At 41.6% G+C, this 18,983-nt stretch overlaps 1 protein-coding gene across 3 annotated transcripts in view; it reads right to left on the bottom strand.

Annotated features, from left to right (window-relative positions):
• LOC121925395 (cystathionine beta-synthase-like protein) overlaps positions 1-18,983 on the bottom strand; it is a 59,078-nt gene that overhangs the window by 23,578 nt on the left and 16,517 nt on the right. For all 3 annotated transcript variants that reach the window (XM_042457495.1, XM_042457496.1, XM_042457497.1), the window contains 6 exons: positions 8,094-8,332; positions 7,021-7,127; positions 5,820-5,954; positions 4,410-4,489; positions 3,916-4,050; positions 2,438-2,507 (listed from right to left, as the gene is read on the bottom strand). In XM_042457495.1, coding sequence (XP_042313429.1) covers positions 2,438-2,507; positions 3,916-4,050; positions 4,410-4,489; positions 5,820-5,954; positions 7,021-7,127; positions 8,094-8,323 — 757 coding nt within the window. In that variant the 5' untranslated portion in view covers positions 8,324-8,332. The remainder of the gene's footprint in view (positions 1-2,437; positions 2,508-3,915; positions 4,051-4,409; positions 4,490-5,819; positions 5,955-7,020; positions 7,128-8,093; positions 8,333-18,983) is intronic.

Here is an 18,983-nt window from a genome sequence, read left to right on the forward strand (position 1 = left end):
TTCATTATGTAAACATGACCAGAGGAACATGAAAAAATATGCAGTTCAATGGCAGGCATATATTTCTTCACAATGTGTCATTTAGCCTTGAGATGGTGGCCAAATAGTTAAAAAAACAGAGCTGAGTTGTCATTCTGGGTCTTTAAAAAGTGCCAATGCCAGTGAGTTTATTTACTAAAAATATCCAGCTTGCCCTATCCTGAGACTGTGGAGTTGAATAATAAAATAGTAACTAAAATACTACATAAGGACATTGGACTAGACAGAGAAAGGAAATTTTTGAAAGAGGAGGTCTGATTGCAAGCCCTCCCTCAGCTACAATTTTCCCTTGGGTAAAGCACCATCTCTTTGGGTGCTATCACAGTCCTGCTTTATTTTAATACAAAGCCACTATACATTAAAAACAACCCCTTGATTTTCATATTATGGACATTGCAAAGATATCATACACGTACTTAAAGCACTCCATAACACTCCCACATAGTACAATATTGTGTGAAGCAGGTGTTTGCTGCACTTCCCTAAGAATGTATACACATGACACAACTCTTAAGCTTCAGTGTATTAACCACCTTTCAGACTAACCACCCACAAAGAGATATGGAGAAAACAAAGAAGACAAGAATGGTAAAATCCCTTGTGCACTGAAAAGTCCTATGGAGCATTATGTTACAGCTATACAGAATTACAGCTTCCTTGTGGTTCTGCCTCAGACATTAAAACAAAAACACCAACTAAAGAATTTCACAATTCCTTTGAAAGATGCTCACAGGTGGCAAAAACACCTCCCGTGAGTTTTGGGGTCCTCACTGACATCACCCCTCACACACATTTCAGACCCATTAACAGTGGTCCCTTTACAAGCCCTAGCCTTTGCCTTTTTGTTTTGTGTTTGACTCTTTGCTCTTTGTAAGAGCAAACTGTGTAATAAAGATCATCTGTTTAACAAGAAGCTCTCTCTAAAAAAACTAAGGTTAGAAAAGGCAGAGTAGTTGAGTACTGGCTAAGACAGGCATATGGAACATCCCTCTTAGGATAGGGAGAGCAGTGGAAGCTCAAGGGTGCATTGTAAAGGTGCAGAGCAATGTGGCACCTGAGAGCCACTTGCACTTTCCCTCCCCAGCATCACTGCTGAATGTGTCAGTGCATCACCAAAATGTGGTGTTGTAATGGCAAAATACCAAGTTTCACTTCAAAACAACATGCATGTTGCCTAAGCTAAAACTGTCTTTTATAGCTGCTTTTGTACAGTTGAAATCTGCCGCTGCTGAGGGAGGATAGATTTCTGAGTAGATGCAAATGTACCTCATGCCTCTGCCAAAAGCTGCCCGTCCCTGTTTTAATCAGGCTTAAAGGCAAACTACTACATGGGTGCAAAGCAAGAGTCTCAGAGTTGAAGTGAAATCATCTGCATTGCAAGAGAAGAGGCAAATAAAATCAACTAACTTTCCCATAGATAGAAGCAGCTTCCTTCTAGCATGCAACAATTACCTTTGCATATACAGTCACCCCTCCATTTCAGCAGACTTGAAATCCACAACCCTCACCCATTTGTGGATAGCAAACAGAGGGGGACAAACTAGGGTTCGCCCCAATGCCCCCATTTAAGCCAATGGGGCTTGAATATTGACGAGTGTCTGTTTTCCAGGGGGTGGGTGGGTCCGCAATGGATCCCCCACAAAAATGGAGGGGCAACTGTATCTCTCTTCCCAAAATGTAATATTAATGTTTGCATCTATAAACAAATGTAGGGAGAGGAAAAAGCCCTTGGACTAGCTACCTAATCCAGTAGCATTGCCACTATCCTCCTGGTTTGTAGATGAAAACCTCTGGTACCCTATGTGGCCATGTTCTAGTAGAGTTTATTCCTGACGTTTCGCCAGCATCTATGGATGGCATCTTCAGAGAATGGTAACCTGGAAGAGAGTGGGTGATCCTGGGTAAGGGGAAGTGATTCCCATGTTAATCTGTGTATTGTTCTGTTGTTAATGGCCTCCTCAGGGTAGGAGGATATGCAAAATAGGATTAGTGTCTGTTAATTAGTGATCATTGTCTGCTGGGAATGCCTCTGACCCTGAGTGGTTTCTCATTTGCTGAGTCCTGGTTTTGGTGTTCTTCGGGACTGGTAGCCAAACTTTATGGGTTTCTTCTTTTCTGTTGAAGTTGTCCAAATGTTTGAGGATTTCAATGGCTTCCCTGTGCATTCTGACCTGATAGTTGTTGACATGGTCCAGAATTTCAGTGTTTTCAAACAGCATTTTGTGCCAAGGATGGTTTGTAATGTGTTCTGCTACTGCTGATTTTTCTTGCTGACCCAGACTCTGGCGCCCTAATTATATGTCTCTTCTCACTTCTACACAGGTTATTTCAAAGAATTCCTCAATTCTGCAAGAATGCTGGATGAAGAACAAAGAGGGTGCCTGAAAGCTGAACATACCTTCGCACTGCTGTAGGATCTCCTCTGCTGTTGTGTCATAGTGGGCCAGAGGATTGCTGGCATTGCGATACTGTGTTCAAAAAGGAAGAATAGAGAGGAGCACAAATTAAGAAACAGCACTGATGCTGAGATCCACATGGAGAACTCATGTTATGTTGCAAGAGTCTGTAAGTGACTCTTTTTACTGATTTTATTGAGCCACAGAGTCCTCTTCTCTCTATACACTGCCAATAGTGGTTATGGTGGCAAATATGAGGGAAAAGATCTTTTCAGAAGTGTACCTGAAGGCTTGGAATGAGTGTCCACTGGTGGTTGATCAGGTCTTTTCTCATAGGCCTTCAGGGAATTTTCTAGGGCACTTCCTTGAAGTATAGTTTGGCATTTATTGTTTTATCACTGATTTACTGTTTGTTTTGTTTATTTTACATAATATGCAGCTTTAGGTGGGCTCAATCCACAAAAGTAGGCCAACAATAATTTTAAACATACAAATATATTTGATGTTCTGCTTATTCTGCCTTTATGTTTTTTCCTCTAGTTTGCAGTACTTTATCATGTTTTATTGTATTTCTATTATTGATGTCATCTGCCATGTCACAGAAATGTGAAGTGCAAATTTAAATTAAAAAGCTAAACTATGCTGTCACAGATGATTTTTCAAATATTAGCCAAGAAAAGTTTCAAAGGTACTATTAAGATTTCACCATCACTTAATAATTTATGGCTCTGTAAGCAGGGTTATTTCAAATTTATTTACGTAGCTTAACTGTAAAACAGAGATTATTGCAGTCCTTACATGTCAATATTTACTCCTCTTTAGTTGCAACTAATGCCCATTTTGTCAACTTTTTATTGAAACTTAAGCTTCACCAAAGGGTTTGAAGGCTAAAAATCCCTGACATAAGGCTCAAAAAGAACTTAAATTAATCTGAAAGCCATATTTGTCACAACTAACATCAGTCTTAGGTTGAATTAAATGGTTGTGCCCACGGGCTTAGGTTTATCATATAAACAGACCTAGTGGACTAAGTACAAAGCTGGCCCTAGCATGGGGGAGAGTGAGAGAGCTACCTCATATAGCAGATGGTGTGTATGTCACGAAAGGCCAGCAAATAGTTGTGTTAAAGTTATTGGATTTTTACTGTCAGGGAGAGAAAAAGGCACTAGTGAGATATACCAAAATAACATGGTTGTCTTTAGGCTGGATAAATGAAGGGGAAAGGTATAATCTCTTGTTCCGCCTCAGGAAAAATAATGGTTTTGGTTCAGCTCTGCATCAGAGAATGATTCAAATTAAAGCTCAACTAATGACACCAGGACACCTTTGCTAAGTGATTTAAACCTTCAGTTTCTCATCTATCAATAAATGAGCTTCACATCACTTCAGAGAACTGTTAGAAGGAGGCATGTAAAAGACTGTACCCTGCTGTGAAGTTGACAGAGCCATCTTTAACATCCCATCATAGTTGATACTTTACCTGATCCAGTATGTGAGAGTTGGGGATTTCATTTTTCAGCCTCCATGCCACCCCAACATGAGATTCTGGAGAGTCAAATCTAGCATTAGTTGGAGTCCTCACAATTTCAGCCCCGAGAGCACGCAGCACATCCACCTAATTTAAAAACAGGAAAACATTTTTTGTATTGAAATGTATCACAATGTCTGCAGAAGTCAGAAATTATAACCTATCTACAAGAGTTCACACTGTGTACTCCAGATGTAATACTCAGTAAACTAATTTCAGTCATAGTTAGCAAACTGACACCATAACAGTATTAATTTCACATGGTAATGTTGGCTTAAACACTCAGGCTCATTAAACAAGTTATTACCTTACTGACAGGCACAACAAGTTAGATATATCTTTCTTATTCACAGCCATCTCCAATATTGGCTTTAAAGTCCTTCTATAAGGCAATTATGCAATCATGTGTTGATTTTAAAACATCTGAAATGACAAGTGGCTCTGACCTTTTCCATGCTCATCTTCTCTGGCATCACAATGATACAGCGGTAGCCTTTCACTGCAGCTGCCAAGGCCAGTCCAATCCCTGGAACCAAGACAGATACATGATGAAAAGAAGCCATACTTGTTTCATATTTCAGAATTATTCATTTGTAATAATATAGCAAGCTGCCTTGTACAGAGTCAAGCTATTTTTGTCTAGCTCAGTGTTGTCTGCATCATCCTTTCCCCACCCAGTGTCCTCCTAACTTCTTAAGACACCCATAAACCCATAACCAGTTCTTGCGGAATTATGGGAATGGTAGCCCTACACATCTGGAAGACACCAAATAGGGAACATTGATTGGTAACAGCTTAGGAACATGGAGATGTTTACAAAAGCACTCCTGGTGCTCTAATACACCTAGGAACCACTGAAAAACCAGAACAGTTTCAGAAGAAGAGGGAAAACAAATTTAATAAGCCCAGCTGTTGAGCTAGGGGAACAAAATACTAACTTCATACAGAACAGTGTTAGGAAGAAGGCAGACCCAAAAAATTCATTAAATTTATTATGCACCTGAAAGAAGATATTAGAACAAATCTAAAAATGTAATTTTGTAGAAAGTGAGTGATTGTCCAGTAGTCACCATAGTTTTGTTGAGAACAAGCAATGGTATACCCAAAGAGTTTTCTCCTTTTCCTCTCCATCTGGCTCCATACAAGGGCATTGCCTTGTCCATTCACACAAATCTCTGTTAAAGGCAAGAGCAGTTGATGGTGTTGGGTGGGTGGGGAGTTTATGCTTGGCCAACATGTGGATGGGCGGGGGGGGGGGGGCTGTATTGGCCCTCCACAGGAGTACCTCATTCATGCCCCATTTTGTACCTCCGTCCAACTTTTTATTTTTGAAAAAATGGACCTGTAAAGCACCCACATCTAGGGTCAATTTCTATTTCAATTCACAGTTTGTTTGGGTTTTTTAAAGGCCTCTTCTGGACCAAAAAGGGAGCCATGGGAGACCATTTCTGGCCAAAAAATCTTTTGGTTTCTGAGTGCACTGGAGGCTAAAGGGTGGATGGATGAAGTCTGTGGACTACATTCTCCCCCTCCCCTGGCACAGTGCAACAGTTCACTGAAAAATGCAGGATGTGGCAGGATGTTTAAAAATTGCAAAACACTGATCCTAGAAATTAACTCCATGTCAGCAAAACTAGATTTGAGTGTTTCTCATTCAGTATAGTGAGAACAAGCTGACACTTGATTATCTCACCAAGATTAAGGAGATGCTTAATCTTTTCATACCTATCATTGCATTTTCCTTTTGGAAAGGGGAAATGGAGAAATATCGGTTCAGAATACCATATTCCTTTGCCCCCCTCCCTGTATTTCAGAATCTCATTATTATTGTTTCAGCCTGAGATGGATGTCAATACCTGTATTCCCTGAAGTTGGTTCAATAATAGTATCCCCAGGTTTTAGAATGCCATCCCTTTCTGCATCTTCAACCATCCTTAGGCTGATCCGGTCTTTCACACTTCCTCCAGCATTGAAAAACTCACATTTTGCCACTGGAAATCACAAACAATACATTAAAAAGGAAACTTCAGTTGGATCCAAAAGCAAAAGCAAAAAGGGTGCGGTGGCGGATGCACATAGGCCTTCAATGAAGGATTTGGTAAACATAAATCAACAGCCAGCTGTTTTCCAGTAAAAGGGACATCTGACCAGTTTAACCATATCCCAAACTGGGAAAAGGAGAAGAAGTCAATGTGATGAAATTAAAGCAGTAGTGAAAAAAGTATGACCCACAGGCTGCATCCCCAAATATCCCCAGGATATAAATTTCTTTTAAAAATATTTTTTTTGTCCTCAAGGAGGGGCAATTTACCCATATATTCCCCACCTTGCCTGATTTAGGCTTGAGAGTCCCCTTTTTACCAGAGGAAGTGAACTTCCAGATCATTCCCCATTGGGGGGGAAAAGGCCTCTACTACGCCCAAGGTGGCCCAGAGGGAGTAGATCATCATGAAATTGCCCCATTTCCCCTAGAAGAGGTTTGGGACCTTTAGAAGCCCAAAACCTCCTTCCCAGCTCTCCCAGGGGTGTGTTAAGACAGCTTCCTGGCCCCCAAGAACTGCCCACTCTGAACTACAATAAAGGCTTTCAAACACATATATTCTGAAGTCAGCTCTGGATCATTACAATATTGGGCTTCATGTCTCAAGTAGCTTTCACTTCAAGCACTGATGTGAAAGAGAATTTGTTTTTCCCTTGCTCTGTCTCCTAACTTCACACGTCATTTCCTTGGGGAAATCCTGATAAATCATTCTCCTAGAGAAGGTCATCCTCTAGCAGCCAGAGTACCCACAGTGGTTTCTGTAATTTTCCTTCTTCTTTTCGCTCTTTCTGATTTAGGCAAGCTTTGGCCTTTTAACCTCTACTGGCAATACTCAGGCTGCAGCTATTACTCCACTGCCTGGTATTTCCTGGCCACTCCTTTTAAATGAGAAGATGTACAGTAACTGAGCAGATGGTCACATAAAATAGAAGTAAAAGTAAAACACTACCCACATCTTGAGCCCAACAGCACAGGTGGCAATTGCATACAGTCCCAGCCTCTTCTCCAATACTCACAAAGTTCACACTTAAGATCAAAGCGCTTTCCAATCTTGTTGATTCGCACCATGGGAGTGTCACCAATTTTCTTGAGGATGTTTGGCATAATATTTGGAGCCTTTGTTCTAAATCAGAAAGATGTAGAAACATATAATAGAAATGGGAAACAGTCCTTAACTACACAGCAGTACATCAGCGAAAACCCAGAGAAGTGAAGACAAGAAGCCACCCAAAGGGAAGGTATTTTTACCATACATCAAAGGAGTCATAGACAGAATAGGCAAAGTGGTGAGGAAGCACAACCTTCAAACGGTTTACAAACCGACGAAGAAAATCCAGCAAATGCTTCGCTCAGCCAAGGACCAGAGAGACCCTCTCACAGCCGCAGGAGTTTACCGCATACCATGCAGCTGCGGACAAGACTACATAGGGACCACCAAACACAGTGTGCAAACAAGAATCAAGGAACACGAGAGGCACTGCAGACTGGGCCATCCAGAAAAATCAGCAGGAGCAGAACATGCCACTAACCATCCTGGTTACTGTTTGAAAACACTGAAATTCTGGACCATGCCACCCACTACCATGTCAGGATGCACAGGGATGCCATTGAAATCCACAAACATCTGGATAATTGCAACCGGAAAGAAGAAACCCTTAAAGTGAACAAGATTTGGCTACCAGTCCTGAGGAATAGCAAAATAAGGACTCAACAAATGCATATGGGAAACCATTCAGAGTCAGGGGCTTTCCCAGCAGATAATGATCACCAATTAGCAGACACTAATCCTCTTTTGCATTAGCCTCCCAACCTGAGGCCGGCCATCAGCACAGAACAATACACATACAAATCACTCCTGCATTCCTAGGCTCACACAATATATATATCTACCCCACTTTTTCCAGGCAAGCATTCTCTGAAGATGGCAGCCACAGATGCTGCCGAAATGTCAGGAAGAAACTCTTCTAGAACATGGACACATAGCTCGAAAAATCCACAAAACACTATGGATGCCGGCCATGAAAGCCTTCGACTGCAAATCAAAGCAATGCCCAAGCAGATGTAACAGTTCTATTGAATGTCTACTTACAATGTAACATGGTGATGGGGTGATTCAGAGGGAGATTTTCCAGGCTCCCAGGTACATTTGCTTGGGGCATCAGGCCTGATCCACTTTCTCTCTTTCTCTGTGGTGTTAGAAGATTCCTTCTCTAGGGTGCCATTGGACTCCTTTTCCAGAATCCCATTGGGGATGCAGCTGGCTGAGATGTGAGGGCAAGAGAGGGCATCCATTTCAGCTTCTGCAGGAAGTGATGGCATTGTGACAAACTGAAGGTAAAGAAAAAGTCAATGTTATTGTGACTCAGCATTTGGAAAAGGTACCATTGTGAAATCAATCAGTCCATGTCAACAAATGCAAACTGGCATGGGTATATCAGCAATCTCAAATAAAGAAGTACATTATGCTCTGCAGAAAGTCCCCTATGCTACTTTCAAATTACTCCACATCTTGAAAGCAGAGCAGAAATAAACTCAAATCCTGGAACAACCAGTTTGTACTTGGCCTGTACTGTAATTTATTTTTTGCAAGTAAATATCTTCCCACCTAATGTGGAAATATAAACTGCAGAGCTTAATATACTTCTCACGTACTGTTATTGTAATGCTTCCAATGCACACAACTATGCTAACTAAAGTTTCAGGAATTCTGTGATAGACAAAGTTGTTGAAGTCTCATAATCTGCTTTGTTCCTTGTCTTTTGAAAAGCAGTTTGTTTCAGTTCTTAAGAAGAAGGGGAAAGGGCTATCATTTTAAAATTTCTCAAGCACGTATGGTCACTTTATAATTTGTAAAGGTCTCACCACCACCATACCTTTTCAAAGTTTAAAATGGGGCAAATTCATCTCATCTTATCAGGAACTGGATTGGGAAAAAACATAAAATGAATAGGGACAGTTGGAGCTTATAAGCTATTTCAGAACAGCTTTCTGTAAGTAATTTGTACCTTCCTGACCAGGAAGAAGAATGTGAACCTACTTGTCAGAACAAATAGTGCCAGGGGGCAGTAAGTAAGAAGTAAAATGTACTGCTGGTTTGGATTATTCATCTTACCAGCAAAATGTGAGCTCTTGTTTCTTAAAAGAGTATTTCCTTATATGGGGTCAGGCCACTGGTCAAGTAACAAAGCCTGGAAATGTTACTCATCAAAATAGCCAGAAGCCCCCAACCAGTATGGCCATAGGGTAATGGCATACTGATTCTGGGAATTGTAGTTCAAAAAGGGGCATTTCCAGACTCCAGTTACTACTAAACCTTAGAGATGCTCCATGGTCTCATGTAGAAGTTTTTTCCTCAACTATCTAACTGAGCCTCATGAAGAAAAGTCAGTTGGCTGCTCAAGACAGGAGGGGAAAAAACAAAAACTAGGGGCAAGGATGATCATCCTCTTGGCTTTTCCTCCTGAACAGTCAGTCTCATTTGTTGAACTGTTTTTTTTAAATGCTCCAGGGCCTCACTACACTAGTGTGCTGAATTAGTGGAAGACACTGGACATTATCACATGAGGGCCAATCCCACAATAATCACGTTATTGGCAGATAATGGGAGCATAGCACTATAGCAATCTACGTTTCTGCACAGTGGTGCTATAACAATGATATAAAAACATTCTGCATAATCACGTTCCTGAATTGTTATTATATTGTGATTAAACGTTTCGCACATGCATTGTTTCCCTGGTACTGGGCATGTCTAAAAAACATGGTTCCCTCCCAAACAGTATAAAATAAAATTTCTATATTTAAGAACAAGATGTTGTGACCTCGTGTGAAAATCTTAACATGATCATCAGGGACGTAGCCAGGATTTTAGGAAGGGGGGGTCCAGCCTACGTGCCACCATTATAATGGAGCTTGGGCATGGCAGTGCAACAGTGCGCACCATTCATTGTATCTAACAGAAGGGAGAGAGGACCCCACGGACACCCCCTCTTGGCTACGTCCCTGCGGTCATGATGGGAGCATTCCATCCCTTGTGCCGAAGGTATCAGTCCAGTAAGCTTCTGCATGTGGAACAGAGAAGGAGTACTATCCTTTGCCTCAGGCAGCAAAATGTCTTAGGTCAATCTTGGAGATTCCTTCTAAGTCAAGAGGAATGGCTGGAACTTCAATCCTCCATAACAGGAATGTGCTCTTTGACAGTGTTAACAGCCCTTCCAAAATTCGTCTCACACGCATGTTTTGTGGACAAACGGCAAATCATATTAGCTACTTTTCAGTTAGGGTTGCCATAACCCCCCTGGGGGCGTGACAAACCCTATTTTTGGGCAGTTGGCACGGTCACGGCCTGGTTTGGCTCTTTGCCCCGGGTTGAGCTGGTTGCCGCCGCCGCCACCGCAACAACTGCGGACATTCTGCAGCCGCTGCGGCTGCTGCTGCAGCCTTTCCGCCGCCTGCCTCGCTTTGCCCTGGCCCTGCGCGCTCTTCCCTGGCCCTGCGTGCTCTTGCGTGGCCGCGCACAGGGCTGAGCAGGAGCTCCTGCCCTTCAGGGTGCCTGGCCAATGGCTGGACAGCCCGCCCCTGCTGCAGGGGCCTGTGACTGCTAGCAGGAGGCGGGGCTGTTCCAGCTCCACTCTCCCCATTGGCCAGCCAGCCTCAAGAGGAGGAGTGTCTCCTCTTTGGACCCTCGTGCGGGCCGAGGGCAGAAAAGAGCTTTGTCGGCAAGTTATTTCTCTTCCTTTCCTTTTTCTTCCCCTATTTTTTCTTCTCTTCTTCTTCTTCTTCTTCTTTCCCCTCCTCCTCCTCCTCTTTGTTTTCTTCCCCTCCTTCTCTTCTTTCTCTTCCCCCTCTTCTTCTTCTTTTTCTTCCCCTTTTTTCTTTTCTTCCCCTCTTCCTCCTCCTCCTCTTTTTATATTGTTCCCTATTCTTCTTTCTCCTCCTTTTCTTCTTTCTCCTTCCCTTTCCTTTTTCTCCTCCTCCCTCCTTCCTCCTCGGTGGCTGCTGCTGCTGCTGCTATTGCCCCCATGCAAAAAGAAAAAGACTGACCCACAAATCCCCCTTACAGCCAGTTGAGATATACTGTACCTGGGGGGAAAGAGGGGGTGAGGGTTGGGGGGGTTGCAGGGGGCAAGGAGAAGGAGGAAGGGGGGAATTGCTAAGAAGGCTTGGAACATGTAGTTTGCCGGCTCAAGGGGCTACCTGTCTATCTCGGTTCAAATGCTAAGGATGCCTGGACTTGTGCTGTTGTGTGTGTTCTGGAATTGGGGGGGGGGGGGTGGCCAGAAAGGGAAGTACATTTCTGCCATCTGTCGAGGAATAATGCCAAAATGTCCTCCATTTTGAGCATGCCTAAGAAACATGAGTTTATATCAATACTTTTTTAAGTCATTAAATTTTTTCGCATGTCCTCCATTTTAAAAATATGCCCCACATTTGGGGCTAAATTTTGTCCTACACTGTCCTACATTTTTTCCCCATTTGTCCCGGTTTGGAGGTTGATAGTTATGGCAACCCTATTTTCAGTGAATTAAAGGGAAAGAAATTATATTATCCTAGTTTTATTTTTCTCTCCAAAATTAATCTGGAACCCACACCTCAGCTTGGACTAAAATGCTAATTGCATGCTAACTTCTTCAATATGAGGTATTCACTTTGTGAATACAACTACTTCCAGGATCCTCAAGGCTGGTCTAATGAAGCATGAGTTCTTCCAGTATATCTGTGGTTGTCAGTTGTTGTCTTCTCCGCATCCACCAATTCCATTATTTTTGGCAGCTGTTTGTAACAATCTCTTGGATATTAATTAGGGCTATTCATGAGGTTTTATAAAAACAGGAGTGTAATTTGCTGAAGTGAACCAATAATTTGAAGGGCAAATTTTCTTCTCCTTTCCTTCTAATTTTTCTTAGTTATAGTATTATATTTAAAAGTGCCATTTCACCAAGGCACACACTAAGATTTTTTTTAAGGAAAGAAAGAGAAGGAGACATTTTTGTTCTGATGTGCATTTGAATTAAAAATAAATCAATTCAAGGGCAGAATAGATTGTTATAGCTTGGTGCTGGGGCTTTCCAGAAAACAGGACAACAAAAACATTTGGCTATTTTTAAAAATCCTGAGAACTACAATAACAAATACTGCATTGCAATCTCTCAAACATTTGTTCATCTGGAGCAGACTTCTCTTATTATATAGCTAACATTATGTTGCCTTTTTCTCTAAGGTCTCATTGCCTGTCAAAGAACTAGCAAGGAAAATAATGAACACAAAAACTATGTTGTGAGTTAGCAAACGCCAGCAAAGTTTGCAAGACTTGAAAATCAGGAACAAGTATAGTCAGGGGAGTCTTAACACCAGGAAATGCGGCTCATGAATGAGTCATTAAATACTCTTTAGCAAGAACCTAAATAGAATTTTCTTGTGCTGGGGATGTTTCCAAAGAATTGCATCACATTTGATCCCTGACAAGAGGGCACCTTCCACTTTCCCCTGACCTACTATATTGGTGACTTAAAAGCATCAAAATCAGAAATGCATGTGTTACTATTTGTCTGCCAAAGGATCCTGGCAGCCATGAGGTCAGATCATGTTTTGGTGGCTAGGAGCAGAAGAAGTGATGCTACTGGCCCTAAATTCTGGATAAGCCCTCATGAGGGATGGTGATAAAAGATGATGATGAAGATGATGATTTTATTCATTTCTATCCCATTTTTCTCCCAATAATGGGATCCAGAGCAACTAACAATGTATTTTTAAAATTATACAAAATTAATAATTATAGAACAACTTTGATAAAAGTATAAATACAAAAGTTATTTAAAAATTAAACAATTTATAAAGTTAAAATATTGAAAACATTAAAATTCATTAAATGACAATACTGTACTGTACAAAACATAACACAGCACATGTTGAATGACCACACCATTTAGTCATAGAATCATAGAGTTGGAAGAGACCTCAAGGGCCATCCAGTCCAACCCCCTGCCATGCAGGAAATCCAAATCAAAGCATCCCCGACAGATAGCCATCCAGCCTCTGCTTAAAGACCTCCAAGAAGGAAGATTTTACTACACTCCAAGGGCGTTTGTTCCACTGTTGAACAGCCCTTACTGTCAGGAAGTTCTTCCTAATGTTGAGGTGGAATCTCTTTTCCTGTAGCTTGCATCCATTGTTCTGGGTCCTACTCTCTGGAGCAGCAGAAAACAAGCTTGCTCCCTCCTCAATATGACATCCCTTCAAGTATTTAAACAGGGCTCTCATATCACCTCTTAACCTTCTCTTCTCCAGGCTAAACATCCTCAGCTCCCTAAGTCGTTCCTCGTAGGGCATGGCTTCCAGACCCTTCACCATTTTAGTCTCTCTCCACCCTCAGTGCAGTACCTTACATTTCTCCATTTTGAATTTCATTTTGTTAGCTTTGGCCCAGCTTTCTAGTCTATTCAGGTCATCTTGAATTTTGATCCTGTCCTCTGGGGTATTAACTACTCCCCCTAGTTTGGTGTAATCTGCATATTTGATAAGTATGCCCCCAATTTTGTCCTCCAAGTCATTTGTTTAAAAGCCTAGTGATACAAGAATGTTTTCAGTTGCCACTAGATGGAGATCAAGGAGGGAGCCATCCTAGCCTTACTAGGGAGGGACTTCCAAAAATTGGAGAGGCCACCAAGACTGGGAACAGTTCAAAGACTGTGGGAGTGCTAGGGTGAATTGGTATGAGAAAGTGGCCTGTGTTTGAGACATCTCTGTAGGATTTTGGAGATCCAAAATGGAGATCCATTTTGGAGAGGTAGGGAGCATGGAGCATTCCCAATGTCGTAGTGACAGATGTTGGGAGTTGCAGTCCAACAATATCACAAAGGCTATGTGTTCTCCATCCCTGTTCTCCTGTAATCTCCAAACTGAAGAAACAAATACAGCAATACAAACATCTTGATACATGAATCAAAACCTACCATAACAACACTTATAAGATACACAAACATACACACGATTAGCATTATTTTTCTCTTGATCAAGGTACTGAGCTTTTAAAGTTTACATTTAAATAGCTGCACCCAAGGAATGTTTGCTCTTTGTGCAAGCTGGCACCTAAGTCTTTTTTGGGGGCAAGGGTTGGGGAGGCAACTGGCAGCCCCAAAACACTTTCATGCAAATAAGAGATTAAATCTTGGCATTAAATGTGGATAATGTTTCACAATGTTATCTGCAAACATTGAACTATTCTGCTTGATGCAGCCATAAAGAAAAGACAAAACACTTTCAGATAGAAAACAGGGTTTTCTACATGCAAAGTATGTTTATTGGACATGGTTAGAGCCCTTCCTCCAACAACAGATAAAAGAAGCCTATGAAAAGCAGTGGCTTTGATTAATCTGGATTTTTTTTAAAATAAAAAGGTGATAAAAGGGTTTTAAAGCAGGGTGGGTGGAAAGGAGTATTTTCTTCTATATAAGGTTCCCAATTACAAGAAGCAAGTGAGGGAAGTATGGAGCCAAAAAATAATATATGTTTGTTGTGCTTTCTGTTATCACCATAGGGGATTTATGCATCTCTCTGTGTATCATGTAATGCCTGTATTTATGATGGCTTGCAACACCAATGAAAGAGGTAATCTTATGCACCAGATATGTGCCAATGTAGCATATTTGTACTCCTATCCTTAACCAAGAGGAGTGCCAACAGTGTAACAGCTGCAGAAACCAAAACTAAAATAGCAGCAACAAACACACCCCCAATGCCTCTGGAAACTCAAATACCACTCACCAATCATAACACTGCTTACTGGCAACACCCCTGTATTACCAATACACACAGCTTGATAACACCACGGCAACACCCAGCCCTAGAACACACCTTCCCCACTTACTGGAAGAGGACTTTCCATCTTGCTAGGGAAACAACATCTGCTTGCAGGCAATCTTAAACTGCTGTCATAGAAGTAAGCTGCAAGATGAGTGGAAACATACTCAAGGAACTGAGTAGATGGGTACTGAACCCAACGCTGGGGAAATATAAATAATAGTGATCCCCAAGGCAAAACCTCTCTTTTGGTTCAGGTGGGAACAATAACTTATAAAGGAAAAATTGGGAAGCCAGGCTCAGATCTTGGAAATACTATTTCTGGGAACAGCAACCTCAGAGTCCACCTGCCAACATGCACATTTTGTGAAGCTCTGCTTAGGCTTCTCATACTATTACCTATGCTGGGCAAGGTAGATGCAAGCTGTAGTTTGTGTGACCATGAAGACCATATCCCTGCTTTGGACTCAAAATGATACACAGAACAGACAGAAGATAGATCTATGAAAGATCTTTTCTTGTGTTAAGGGAACATGGGACCAGAGTTTAGTGGAATAGTTCAGGCATAACAAACAACAGGCTCTGGGTATGACTACTGACTACAGCTTCTCAAGGAAGGAGTTAGGAAGTAAGCCATTAACCCATGTACCAAAGAGCTAAACTACACAGAGCATTATTCAGTTTCATCTATCTATGCTTAAAGTGGCTATCTGCTTATTCCATGGAGTCCTGATCCAGAATTACTTTCAGACCACTTTCTTATAAAAAAAATTGATCTTCCCTATCATTGGGCCTGAACAGACAGGCCAAAATAAAGCTGCTTCAGGTCACTTTGGAGGTATGCTGTTTAAACGACACATGCATCTTAAGAGGACAGAAACTGCGCCAAAGCTGTGCTCCAGTCCTTAGGACTGGAGCATGGCTTTGGCATGGCTTCCGGCCTCTTAGGACACAATCAGTATTTAAACAGCATACCTCCAAAGTGACCCGAAGCAGCTTTATTTTGGCCTGTCTGTTCCATCCCATTGTCTTCCCTTGAAACTGCTGTATAACTCATGCTGGCTAGGCAACTGTAGTATAAAAGTAACTTTCCCTAGCTCTGCCAAACTGTAGTATGAACATTCTACATGCATCTACATACAATTCAAGGCTATTGTAGGAGATAATACCTGGACGCACTTTGTTTGCTTTTTAACAAGATAACTGCGTCAACATTTCATTTGATTTGTCCAGTAGTCCTGCTGGTATGCTGTGTCTCTGCTGTTGTCTTGGATAAGAATCAAAAAGCTTGCATCAGCCACATAACACTTAAGAGAAACTTATTTGAGAAGAGAGGCACAGGCTGAAAGTGAAACATAAGTCTGGCCTAAGGCATGCAGCTGGCTGAGACAAAGGATAGGATGTCCCCACTGCTGTTTACAGAGGGTGCCATTTTGGGGGGAAAGTGGGATATAAATTAAATAAGCAAATGGACTGGCTGCTACCAAAGTAGGATTTAGAGGATGTCCAGGGTCCCTTTCCCACTAAAGAGTTATAGCACTAGTATTCCACTTTGATTGCCATGGTTCTATCCGATGGAATCCTGAGATTTGTAGTTTGATGAGGCACTGGCTGAGTGCTCTGGCTGAGAATGAAAAATGCCCTTCCCTAAACTGCCAATTCCTGAATTCCAGTTAAAGTGGAATAATTGTACTATAATTCTATAGTACTATAATAGGTGATCAACAATAAAATAAAATAATATAAAATAAAATAATAAATCAATCAATCAATCAAAACATGTGGCAGAGGAGCAACAGGTACCCTTTTCCCTATTCCTAGACTGCATCTGTTACACAGTCCTCTGCCATGCCATCTGGAAAGGGACAGGAGCCATATGGGTGGATAAATAACTATCCATAGAGACCCAGCTGGTTAACTGCTGTCACAAGCTGCAGTTAAACTGGGTTATTTCGGATGTTTGTGCCTGAACTATCCATGGGCTATACAGCTGGTACTGCATCCTTTCCTAACTACATGATTCTTTTTTCCCATAAGGTTTATTTGCCCATTCCACCACCCAAAGCCCTAATAACCTTTTTGGTTGCATCAGAGCAGCTGCATGAAGAGCCATGCAAGCTAGAGAAAACAGGCTTTGTTCTTACTTGATGGTTGGCTTGTAATTGCTCTAATCACAGTTTAACATTTTGTTTTGGAAGCTTGGCATCTAACAAACCCATAACCAGGAAAGACTGCACTTTGTGCCAAGCCTATTTTTCTGGGACACAGGCTATTTTTAAGATCCAATTTTAATCCTTCTCTTCATCTTAGTTGCTTTCTGTGTTTCTGAAAGCACATTTCTAGCTACAGTACATAAGTTAGGTTCTAGGTTACATAATATATATACAGACACAGAGATATTTGTCTCTACCATTATGGTTTTAAAGACCTGAAGAACAGATAGTCTTTCACAAGTTGAGAGAAATCCGAATGGCCAGGGTTGGCTAAAGAACAAGCACAGAATTCCCACAGTGCACCAGATTAGTTTTTGCTTTGTGTTCCAAGTTTCTTTTGGCCAAGATGTGAAGAACTCGTGGGTAATTTTAGCCAGTTTTTCATCCTGAAAAGGGTGAAAAGGCAAGCTCCAGTTTGTATCCGAGCAAGAACAGAATGTAGAACATAGTAGATAGACCGGTTTTATTGATAAAACAGCAATGATGTTGTGAACCTGCCTCCACACAAAATGTACAAGCAGAAGAGTGTCCTAGTGCTAGCCACCAGTATACCTAAGCATTTGCTGAAGCCTCCATGCCCTAGCTGGGTCCCCACTTGCCATAACTACTGTACAGTACTTGGTTCCTGAGCAGTGCTACTGCAGCAGCTGCCCTCACATGCTCATTGCCTTTACAGGCTCTTTGGCTTTTCCAACAACAGAATGGGTGATACAATGGGTCAATATCTGGGTATCTGCTTGACTTGCGTCTGATGATACTATCATCTGCAGGGAAAGCCTGCTCACAAGTGGAAGCCAGTGTCTTCCATCTGCAAGCCAGCAGGCTTGCCCAGCAGCAATGTTGTAATGGTCTGGGAACTGACAATCTACTCAGCTCCAGGTCAAACAGAATACCGCTATTGCCAGGTAAATAGCAGTGGGTGCTGGGGCGGAAGGCAACCAGTACTGGGAGACTTAAATACAGTCTGCCAAAAACCCTTAAAGAACTGGAGTTAGCCCTAAAAAAGAAGCTAAATCGTTTTGCTCAATAGTACTGTGTTTATTTAGTCATAAAAAGTACAGTATATCCAATCTGCCCTGTAAACAATTCCAGGGTGTGTTATAACAAACTATATCATTATGAAGCCATAAAAGTTGGTGTCAATGGAATACTGTATTTTAATAAATCCATGTGTCCCATTCCTCAGCTATCCCATTCTAATACACAGGCACAACTGCAGGGGTGACAACTGTGGGACCTACCAGATGTTACTGAATTGCAGCGCCCAGCATGCCTTACCATTGGGCTCCTGGGACATGCAGTCCAACTAATTTGGAAGGCTGCATGATTCCCAACAAAATATCAATGTCAGTGGAGTCTGAACTCTGATGGAAGAGTACCTTTCAGACAGGATGCCCCACTGAGAAAGCCCTGCCATTAGTGAGGTAAGTCAGCACTTAAAAGGGTCTTCCTGGCAGATCCCAGTTCATGGATGATAAATCAATGGTCATAGATTTTCTTTCCCATTACCTTGCCATTTGAAGACGTGAAAGAACTGACAGTCCCAGTCACTGTGTTGGTCACCTAATTCCAATAAATCAAGTACTGAGGCATTAAACACCCCTGCCCTCATGCAGCTTGCAAGCAGCCATATTTTTCACACCTGTGTTATTTTTATTTCATTTTCTTAATTTTTGAGATTATTATTATTAATATTATTATTACATTTTATTTATAAAGCACTGTAAATTTGCACAGGTTGATATGGCACGCAATAGGCTCTGAGGACAGGAAGTTTCCTCTTGGATCCCTGAAACTTTCCCACCAGATGTATACAGCCACTATCTGTTAGGAGAAAAATCAAGAGCATTTGTTTTAAAGAACCAAAAAAGAAAAGAAAAAAAGTGTCCTATGTGGGGCTACTATAGTACGTTCATATCCCCTGTGCAGTGAACAACTTGTTGATCATTGAAGATAATATCAGACAG

This window comes from Sceloporus undulatus, chromosome 3 (genome assembly GCF_019175285.1).
Source record: "Sceloporus undulatus isolate JIND9_A2432 ecotype Alabama chromosome 3, SceUnd_v1.1, whole genome shotgun sequence".
Classification (NCBI taxonomy): Eukaryota; Metazoa; Chordata; class Lepidosauria; order Squamata; family Phrynosomatidae; genus Sceloporus; species Sceloporus undulatus.